Raw genomic sequence first — 11,183 nt, 5'->3', positions numbered from 1 at the left:
ATCCATACTTTAGGCAGCAAGAAAGAGATGAAGCACCATTTCAGAATAGATCAGTTATATTTCTCATTGCTGAATTACATTTAACTTATTCTGGAGAATGACTAGGGTCTCTTCTCCGTGGCCTTCAGGGGTTTTCAAAAGATATCAAGGTCCCCAAGAGCCGCTACCTTGGCTACATCAAGGACTACGAAGGAGCCACCCTGATGGAATGTGAGCTAAATCCTCGGATCCCCTACACAGAGCTTTCACACATTATCAAGAAGCAGAAAGAGGTGAGGGGTGGAAGAAGGGGACATCTCTGTTTGACCCATCTCTGATTCTTGTCAACTATGTCTGGACCATCTTTATTACTATTACTAATTCACACTGCTGAATAGGCCTCTCTCTCTCTCTCTCTCTTCCTCCCTCCCTTCCTCGCTCTCCCTTTTCCTCTCCTCCCATCTCTCTCTCATGGACATACGCAAATTTGGTTCTGACTTTGGGTGTAGAATATACCTAAATGATCTCCTTTCTCTCTGTATAATCCTAAATAGCCTCATCCTTTTTTCCCCTCTATTAAGCCTTTAGGGATACATTTCTTTCTTTGTCCTGTCTATACTTCTATCCTCAAATTTCTGCCTCTCCCTTTTATTTCACATGCAACACACACACACACACACACACACACACACACACACACACACATTTACGTGCTGATCTGTGGTTGGATTTTTCAAAACTTATGTATTTTTCTTATATGGAAAACACATTCTGCAGAGTTAAGCGACGTATTCCAGAAACAGACTTACTCTTGTGGTAAGAATTTGGCTCTCCTCCCACAGAAGGAAAGGTTTCTGTGTTCCACTTTGCACATGTTCCATAGGAAGAGGTAATGTTCATAACTGCTCTCTTTAAATCTTCCCATAAGGGAGGCCTTCCTGCCTATGACAGTCCTTTCATGTTTTTGTAGACGTAGTTGAATCCCATTTTTCTTAATTTTCAGCCAACATAGCCAGTAATCATGCATGGTTGATGCTACACAATAATCCTCTCTATTCTTCCTCTCAGATTCAGCTCTTGCCTGCCTGCCTGCCTGCCTTTTCAACTTTTTCCTAACATCTTGACGCTGCTCGGCTTGAAGGCTGAGCTTGGAATTGGCCAGGAAGTAGATTCCTAGCTGCATATCTGCCTGCTGTCTCTAAGAGATGCTTAGCCTGTTTCATTGCCCTGATTTTGCAGAAGCATCCAGGGATGATAATGCAAGTCATGACAGTTTCTGGTTCTTCCCACAGATTATCAAGAAGTTGATAGAGAGAAAGCAAGCTCAGATCCGTAAAGTCTACCCTGGCCTCACTTGTTTCAAAGAAGGCGTTCGACATATCCCAATTGAAAGCATCCCAGGCATCCGTGAGTTGAGCAGGGCTTATACCTGAGAGTACAGGTGTGATGGTGCATTTAATGAACATTAATAAAGCTAAAAGAAGAATTGACATGATTTTGGCTGTGTCCTCTTCCCACATTCAATGCTTCCGCTGTGTTTGCTTCTAACCTCTGAGGAAGCAGACAAAGGAAACTGTTAATATGATTTATTGCAGAGGGAGGATTAGGTCCAGATTCGGATCTATGTGTCTGATGCAAAGAACAGGTGTTTATCCAAAACTTTTCCCTTGCTTGCTTTTGTGTCCTGTATTTTCTTTGTCCCAATTAGCACTAGTAATAAATGAACTGGCTTTTAAAAAAAACAAAAACAAATTAGCTCTGGTCTGTGTTTACAATAAGTGATTTTCTCTCTCTTTCTCTTTTCCAGGGGAAACAGGATGGAAGCCTCTGAATAAAGAAAAAGGGTAAGCCATCTGGCACTTCATGTTCTTTTCTCACCCACGCATATCCCCAAAACGTTTCTGCTTGTTTTTTTAACCTGTCGGTCTGCCTTAATGAATTTGGTAGAGGACAATTAATATAGAAGGGTGAATGTCCCCAAATTTTCTAAAAGTTCTTTCCTCTATAGAATGATGGAATAAGACAAAAAGAAGCATCACTGAGCAGGACCAGCTAATGATTTAATGCATGCTGCCTGATGCATTCAAGATAGAGTACCCATGACTTTCAAATGAATCCATTTACTTTAGAAATTAAATTAAATTTTAAATGATGATGATTGGTTACATAGTCAGCCAGATGTTTAGACTGATTTGACATTTATCCACCTGTCGAGTCTTTCTCAAAGGCTCGGGTTTATTATTGCAATTACTTTCATCCTCCCCCTTCTTCCTTCCCTCCCTCCCTCCCACACAGACACAGACACACACATCACAACAACTCTGTGAAATGGGTTGAAATGAGAGAGTGATAGGCCTAAAGTCACTCATCTGGCTTTCAGGTCTACGGCAGGCCTATAACTCATAGTCACCTGGTTTCTAGGCCAGCCTTTCAACCATGATGCCAGACGGTAAAATGGCCATTTTTTTTTTATCTAATACTTTGCTTTTGGCTCCAACAAATTTATCAGAATTAACGGCATGCTGCTTGAAAATATCTGCTGATCTTGTAATAACTTCTTTTAGTTTTTCAAGTATATCTTTTAAGAATGTCTTCCTCAAACTGAAGCTCTTTAAATATTGCTACATTAAACCATAGGTTCAGACGCTATGATGATCTCATGAAAGTTGGTATAATCTTCATTTTTCTTGAGGGCACCCAGTTGGAGTTGGCTTGGTCGTTTTTAGGTTATGCAGATGTCTTTATAAATACTCTGTAGCTCTTGCAATTTCTAATATTTTCATCACCAAAAGCACCACCACTCTTGTTTTAAAAAATTTCCTTCCAGAAAGGAGCTCAAGGATCCAGACCAGTTGTATACCACTTTGAAAAATCTTCTTGCCCAAATCAAGGTAAGTGGGACTTCAAGATCACTTGGAGTATAAATAAGAACTTTTCTCTTAACACAAGAGCGACAGTCAAAATGAAGTGTGGTTTCTCAATGATGTGGTGTCTAGACAAGTAAAACTTGCCGAACCTTTCCTGAAATTTTTGCCCTGATCTGTGAACAGCATAGACAGAGCTAGACTTTGAATAAAGGTACTCCTCGGTTAATGACAATTTGTTCAGAGATTGTTGGAAGTTAACATCAATGCTGAATGAGTAGTACTTATGACTGATCCTCAAGCTTCCAGCTGTTACACAGTCCCATGGCTTCCCACAAGTAAAGTCAATGGGGAAACCGGTAGGAAAAGTCACAAGTCAGTTTGGTAAGTTTTCCTTTCCTGGCAGGAGCCAGCCCCAGTCCTGTTGCACTAGCATTGTGCCAGCGACTGGCACACCTTTGTGCACCAACCCCTACATGGCAGCAGCTCTGGCCTGCTTGCAAACCACGTGGGGCTTGCAACTTCCTCCTGGCTTCCCCACTGACTTGTTAGAAGCTGGCAGGAAATTGCGAGAAGGTCTTTGCCTAATGACCTGCGATCATTGCTTAACAACATGCTTAGGATTGACATTGCTAAGCAATGAAGTCACGTGATATCTCGCATTACAACCACATCTCTTAATTATGGAAATTCCAATTAGTCATTAATCAAGGACTACTTGTAACTATTTTAATTTTTTTTAAAGTACAGGTGGGATATATATTAATTGATTTTTTTAAATTTACATTTATACCCCGCCCTTCTCCGAAGACTCAGGGCGGCTTACATTGTGTAAGGCAATAGTCTCATTCTATTTGTATATTTACAAAGTCAACTTATTGCCCCCCCAACAATCTGGGTCCTCATTTTATCTACCTTATAAAGGATGGAAGGCTGAGTCAACCTTGGGCCTGGTGGGACTCGAGCCTGCAGTAATTGCAAGCAGCTGTGTTTTAATAACAGGCTATCTTACAGCCTGAGCCACCCACGGATTACAGTGCAAATAGATAAAAGGCCAATATGTTAGGGAAAGCAAAACATCCAAACTGTGGTGACAAAATGGTATTTTTAAAAGTAACCTTGGGTGGGATTTTGAGTGAAACAGTTCTTCATTTAGCAAGAAGTTAAACTAAAATATTTAGAATGCGAAAAGGATATGTCTGGCAGAAAACTTTCTTTGTGCCAGAAATCAGGTGAAATCTAAAAATTTTCCCTGCCGGTTCTGTGGGCGTGGCTTAATTGGTGGGCATGGCTTGGTGGTCAGATGACTGAATGGGCATGGCCAATAATAAAAAATAATAAAAATAATAAAGTATACAAAACTTGGGCACGCACCGGTTTACCTTCTTTTAAAATAGAAGCACCAGTCTACCTTTTTTAAAAATAGAGGCACTGGTCTACCAATTGCCTTTTTTTTGGGAGGCACCGGCCTACCTTCTTTAAAAATAGAGGCCTACAGCGCTGATCAGCTGTAGTGGGGCCCTTTGAAGCGCCGTGGCAGTCATTTAAGGCCATTTGCAGCTATATCACCACCGAGAGTTTCAGGGACAGAGAAGAGGAACAGCGAGGCATGGGCAGTGGGGGGTGCAGGGATTTTTGCTATGGGTTCTTCGAACTACCTGCCTCCATTGCTACCAGATCGCACAATCCGGTCCGAACTGGGAGCATTTCACCTCTGCTAGAAATACCTTCCCTTTCTCCGTTTTTCCTTTACCCATCCAACAGAAGTCCATTTCTATGTCTCAAATACCTACAGGCTACTTTGTGACTGAACTTAGTAAGGCATGGGTTTAGTTTCTGTTTGAAAAAAAAATCTATTTATTACTCAAGTTGCTGTCTGTCTGTCACCTATCAGACCCATCCTAGTGCATGGCCATTTATGGAACCCGTGAAGAAATCCGAAGCTCCTGACTACTATGAGATTATCCGCTTTCCCATTGGTAGGTAGCTAGATATGGATTTCTAGAGTAATCGACTCTATTGAATAAAAAAAAAATGGGTACAGTCAGTATATGTAGTGGGGAAAAAATCTTATTTAAATGGTTGGAAAGTAATCTCTCATTGGATTATAATAATGTTATAGAACTGGGGGAAATTTTCTTCTATTGGGTAATTAGAACATCCATTATCTTCTTTTTCATAGTCTTATCTTCTTTTTCATAGTCAACCAAAAAGATTTGCAGTATTTGCACAAATTTGTGCACAGATTTGCACAAATTAAGAGTGGGAAAACATTTTGGGTCAGGGACCAAATGAAAGGTGTTGAGGACATCAAGAGGTGGAAACCCTCTGTTATGTGTGTAAGAAAGGTTGAAATATTCTAATTTTCTGGGTGGGATATTTTGGAGTATATGGATCGTTTTTAACTGTGTTCAGTAAACTTTACGATTTATGCAAAATTTTGAGCAAGAGAATAGTGGAAGGTAAGTTACTGATTTTTGGCAATTGCACCATTGAAATCAATTGAGTGGGAAGCACAGATTGCTGATGTTATTATAAGTAACACTTATTTATAAGAACTTATAAATATTTATATTTATAAGAACTATAAATAAGTTCATCTTCAAACAGTTAGCGGCTTTGTGTTTTTCATAGCCTTTTGGAAATGTTTCACTGGCAGTTTCTACTAATTTTCTTAAAACTGAGATGTGAGTTTACCTTCAGTCATTTTGATACTTCTGATTGCATTTACACTAACTCATGAAGAGAACTATATATAATTCTAGAAGACTCTATAGCTTGCATGTTTCTTCCCATGTGTCTTTCTTACTTTTCATTATTTTTAGGATAGTTGTGAGTGAATGAATTACAAAATCAGAAAGGCATGTGCATTTTTGCATTGTCTCTTGTACAATTGATCATGTCTCTTCCTTCCACCGACTCTTTCTGCAGACCTGAAGACGATGACAGAAAGGCTCAAGAATCGTTATTACATTACCAAGAAGCTCTTTATTGCTGACTTGCAGCGTGTCATTACCAACTGTCGTGAGTATAACCCTCCTGAGAGTGACTACTGTAAGTGTGCCAACACCCTGGAGAAGTTTTTTTATTTCAAGCTGAAGGAAGGAGGACTCATTGACAAGTAAGGACAGCTACTGGCTGCCTGGGGTTTCATCTCCATTTTATCAGCCCCCCTCCAGCTTTTAAACAATTGGACATTTTTCTTGCTGCCTTTTGTCACACTTCACGCACAAGTAGATGTGACTGGTTGGACATCAGAAGTTTGCTTGATGTTGGGAAAAGGAAGAGACAATATGCACAGATCTCTCTCTTCCTGAATAGACTTGAGATCTGCCATCAGCCTCTTAATTTTTGAGCTTGATCTCTCTATCCGTTGCACCTGCCTTTCCAGGACATAACTCTTTTTATCACGGAAGGAGTCTGGCTTGTCATAGAAGCTATGAGGGATTTGCTGCAACTTCTTCCAGTTTTCCATTTCTTCAGTTTCTTTTGTCCAAATTCTGGAACAGTTTCCCCGAAATTGCCTCTTGTCCATATATATTGTGCTAGAACGAGTTGGAAGAACATCTATAGAGCACGAGAAGATCGGGGAAATTTTCCAAAGTTGATCCAGAGAATTCAATTTGTTTGTTGCACTTTTTTAAGGTTCTGCCATTATTTTTTGACATGTGAATGTAGGAAAGGAGTAGTCAAGTGAAACCTGGAGGATGAACACTTGTGGATATTTTAACTACAGAGTTTTTTAAAGAGCCTTTGTTTGGGACCTTGTCTGAAGCCCATTCATTCTTTTAACCAGTTCACAAGTGACTAATGCTTGAATGTTGTTTATAGGAAAAGAACTTTTGTATCTTAGGTTGAATCAGATCTGACTTCAAGGGAAAGAACTAATGGGAAGGAATTAAAAAGAGAATAGCTCTTTGTCATTTTTTCTTTTTATTGTGTCTTCTCATTGAGTCTAATGAATTCCAACTCACTGATCTGTACCCTTGCAGAATTGTTCAAATATTTGAATGAAACTTCACTCTCTCCTAGAGAATGGTGATACATTTAAGATTACTTCCTCCTATCCAAATCAAAATGAGAAAATTTGTGTCCCTTCTGTGCTTATACTTTTGTCACAAAATACGATCCATTCCTTATTATCTTTCTTCTGCACTTAAGGGTCATCACATCTCTAGTCTGGAAGCTGACTGTAAGGGTTGTAACTCTAATGGTTTTGAACTCTGCCTTCATTGGTTGTGACTTTTCAAGCCTCTCCATCTCTGGTGCTTTTCTGATTATGTCAGCGACAAAGGTGATTGTATTTTTCTCTCACACACATTCCCATTATGCACTTTGCTGCACATAATTCTGTGAGTATCGGCCATCTATGTTACCTTGAAAGATATTAGGAGCGATGTTATTGTTTCATTTATGGCAGCCAGTTTCACTGCTAAGATATTTTTAAATTACCACATTTTTGGATCAATTATGGTTAACTTCCGTGATGATAGGCATATACGTCATATTAATATATGTACTACGGCGTTATGGAACAGAACGGAGCTAAACACATACATACTATTTCTCAACTGAAAAACAAACTATTCTTTCTGGTTATTCTTCCTTTTACAGGGAATAAGTTGACAAGAACACTTACTATTCAAGAATTACCATCTGTCACATATGGGGACGTGTTAGGGTTTAAAAGATTGCCTTGGAGGTAATGAAAGTTTTTAGTAGGTAGCATTAAATGGGAGGTACAGATTGTCTGCAAACAGTGTCTGCTTTTTTCAAAACTTTCTAAGCCAAGGGAACAGAAAGGCAAAAAATTGTGAGCAAAGGTAGTATACAAATGACTCTCATTCAATTATCACTTACTTTGTTTCCTGTTTTGTGAATTGCCTTTGCAGCTGGAAATCACTAAATACTTGCTCTGAAAGTCATAATTTGGTAAGGGCAGCATAATACATAATTTTTTGTTCACGATTATCCAGGTGCTTCTGTCAATGTTGAACTTTTTGTTTCAGACATAGACGCCAAAGAAGTTGCCATGGAGATTAAATCATATGCTTTCTTCTGTTCCATCTTCAGCACATGCACCTCCTTCCTTTTCCTTCCTTTCATAAGAAAAAGAATTGCTTTGTGTGCTTCTTTCAGGAATCATGGGGGGGGGAGGGAGGGGAGAGGAAAGCTTTTCAACAGTTAGCCACCCATCTTTTCTCTCCTGTTGCCTTATGTCCACCACTTTTGTGCTTGAGTTGTACAATCGCAGGACCTGATTCTGCCATTCTGGCCTTCCAATAGTCTTGCCATTCCATTTTTAATACATGAAATAAAAATATAGGACATGTCTAAGCAAAGAAAGTGTGTTCTTTTCTTTCATGCTTATTCCAATTTTAAGAAATACTTGTTGTTGTTGTTGTTGTTAGTACTATTATTACTTGGCTTAGTAACTGGTTTAAATACTTTTAGTAGCTCTTTGATTTTGGGGAGCAGGATTTGTGATTTATCCTGATGCACTTTCTATTTCAGGACAACGATTGGTCCCCAAACAAGGAGTTTCCCATTCTGTTTATGAAGCAGGACCTTCTCATCTTAAGCAAAATTAAATCAAATCACCACTTCCTCTAAGATCAGTTTTTACCCTTCTCTTATGTTTCATAAGATACTTATGTTTATTTACTTCTTAGATTTATATACAGTTTTTTCCCCAAGATCTTATACCTGCATGTACAACATTCCAATTGTCCTCAACAACCCTGAGAAGTAATTGGTACAAAGATAACAACTGGCCCATGGTACCTAATGTAAAATGAATAGGGAATGGCCTTGAGGGACAAGAGGAAAAGCTCCAAGGAAGGCAATGGTCAGATAAGCAGAGCCTAAACTAATCAAGAAAATATTGAGAAAACTTTCAATCTCCTCCCTAGTTCACACAAAGATAAAGTGAGGAAGGGGAAAACATATTCAGATTTACAAGGTTGATAGGATGGGATGGGATAGGATAATTGTTACAATAAAAGTCCTGAACTTTTGGAATACTGCATACTGCAGTATACAATTCTACAAAAGTATGTGGTCACTATAATATAAAAAATACGTTGAGATTCTAGAAAGAGTGCAGAGAAGAGCAACGAAGATAATTAGGGGGATGGAGGCTAAAACATATGAAGAACGGTTGCAGGAATTGGGCTTGTCTAGTCTAGTGAAAAGGACTAGGGGTGACCTGACAAGTATTCCAGTATTAGAGTGGCTGCCACAAAGAAGAGGGGGGGTCAACCTATTTTTGAAAGCAAGACAAGAATGGTTGGAAACTAGCCAAGAAGAGAAGCAACCTAAGAAATTTCCTCGGAGTGAGAACAATAAACCAGTGGAATGGCTTGCCTTCAGAAGTTATGGGTGCTCCATCACTGGAGGCTTATAAAAAGAGTGGACAACTGTTTGTCTGAAATGGGCCTTCTGCTTGAGCAAGGGGTTGGACTAGAAGACTTGCAAGGTCCCTTCCAACTTTGCTATTTTGTTATTCTATTGGTTTCATAATATGGTCACCTTGTTGGGTTGGTACCTATTGAGCTTTCACAATTAAGGATTATTCTAAATAATTATGCTGCTCCTCTTTTCCTGTCCTGCCTTTCACATATTGCAAGATAGTGTTCAAAAAGTCCTTAGAATTATTTGTATATTTTATATGAAGAAACAGGATTCTGTTATTTATTTATTTATTTTATTTTTATTTTATTTGCATTGATATCCCGCCCTTCTCCGAAGACTCAGGGCGGCTTACACTATGTCAAGCAATAGTCTTCATCCATTTGTATATTATATACAAAGTCAACTTATTGCCCCAACAATCTGGGTCCTCATTTTACCTACCTTATAAAGGATGGAAGGCTGAGTCAACCTTGGGCCTGGTGGGGCTTGAACCTGCAGTAATTGCAAGCAGCTGCTGTTAATAACAGACTGTCTTAGCAGTCTGAGCCACTCAAGGACCCTTATCTGCTTAGATTAAGCATATACATTACTTCTATTAATTATGCCCTTAATTACTTGAAATGTTGGTTTGTCTGTTTTGGTTGTTTACCCCTTCCAAACTTTTAAATTTTTCAGATAAAAGTGTATCCGAAATAGAACTAGAAATGAATCTTTCCTTTTTTGATAAAAAAATTGTGATTGAAGTTTTCATTTTTGTTTTAAACTGAACATCAATAGGCAATATGGAAGATATACACTAGGAATATCCATAGGAGGAGACTGTTTTAATTCAATATAGAAATTGTGTTCCTTGCGCACAGAATGGAGTTCCTATGTGCGTGAATACATGATACAGACATAATACTAAGATTAATTCTTAAAGACCAGAAGTAGCAATTTCTAAGGCTTGGCAGTTGGGCAATTTCTACCACTGAAGTACTGCCATTACTAGAAAGAGGTGTTGCTATGTATTATTGAGCTACTTCTATGATGTCTCTCACCTCTTATGTTCAAAAAAAGTAGCACCTGGCCTGAAGGAGTGGGAATGATCGAAGTGTATCAGTTGAAGCAGGCAGCTCTTCACAAGAAGTTCTCTGCGTAGTTGACATGTTATACAGCATTGTTATCTTTATAAATAGCTCCTTTTTTTAGTTCTTTTGTTATCATTGCATGAACCCAGAGCTTAAAATTCTACAATAGAGCAGTTCTCTCCTCGGGGAGAGAAAAGGAACTCAAAACAACTGGGTGGTGAAAAGATTGCTATTATAGACATTCCTATGCGACCAGAGGCGGTGGGTGGCTCAGTGGGTAAGATGCTGAGCTTGTCAGAAGGTTGGCGGTTCAGCAAATCCCTAGTGCCACGTAATGGAGTGAGCTCCCGTTACTTGTCCCAGCTTCTGCCAACCTAGCAGTTCAAAAGCATGCAAAAAATGCAAGTAGAAAAATAGGTACCACTTTGGTGGGAAGGTAACAGTGCTCTGTGGGCCTTTGGCATTTAGTCATGCCGGCTACATAACCACGGAGACGTCTTCGGACAGTGCTGGCTCTTCAGCTTAGAAACTAAGATGAGCACCACCCCCTAGAGCCGGAAACGACTAGCACGCATGTGTGGGGGAACCTTTACCTTATGCGACCAGAAAGTGGTATGGGGCAAAGCATTCCTATAACTTGTTCATGCTTTTCATCTTATGAAATGGGTTTTTTTTTTCTATGAATGTATCTTTCCATCATCCTTCAGCAATTCTATGACTATATTTCAGAATACTTCCTTAGGTTTCAAACAAGTGTCTATGGAGTTGCGTAATAAAATAACCAGAAGGAAAAAAGGAGGGGGGGGGGCGGGTAACATTGAGCTTGTGTCAAATTTGCCATCTTAACGTTCAATAT

General features: G+C 39.2%; 1 protein-coding gene across 6 annotated transcripts in view; it reads left to right on the top strand.

Moving 5' to 3' along the window:
- The window catches only part of KAT2A (lysine acetyltransferase 2A), a 45,709-nt gene extending 34,598 nt beyond the window's left edge, over nt 1-11,111 (top strand). Inside the window, exons 13-20 of one of the 6 annotated variants that reach the window (XR_009155013.1) lie at nt 129-272; nt 1,272-1,386; nt 1,787-1,823; nt 2,807-2,870; nt 4,738-4,822; nt 5,775-7,137; nt 7,458-7,545; nt 8,358-8,395. Coding sequence is in view for 3 of the 6 variants with exons in the window: in XM_058182097.1 (XP_058038080.1) it covers nt 129-272; nt 1,272-1,386; nt 1,787-1,823; nt 2,807-2,870; nt 4,738-4,822; nt 5,775-5,867; nt 7,458-7,545; nt 8,358-8,403 (672 nt within the window). In the remaining 3 variants the exon portion in view is untranslated. The other 5 variants (XM_058182097.1, XR_009155014.1, XM_058182099.1 and 2 more) reach the window with 5 other exon arrangements.
- Nucleotides 11,112-11,183: the final 72 nt, after the last annotated feature.

The sequence above is a fragment of the Ahaetulla prasina genome, chromosome 4, assembly GCF_028640845.1.
Source record: "Ahaetulla prasina isolate Xishuangbanna chromosome 4, ASM2864084v1, whole genome shotgun sequence".
NCBI lineage: Eukaryota > Metazoa > Chordata > Lepidosauria > Squamata > Colubridae > Ahaetulla > Ahaetulla prasina.
Note: the sequence above shows the minus strand (reverse complement) of the source record. Positions and strands in the feature narration are given on the sequence as shown.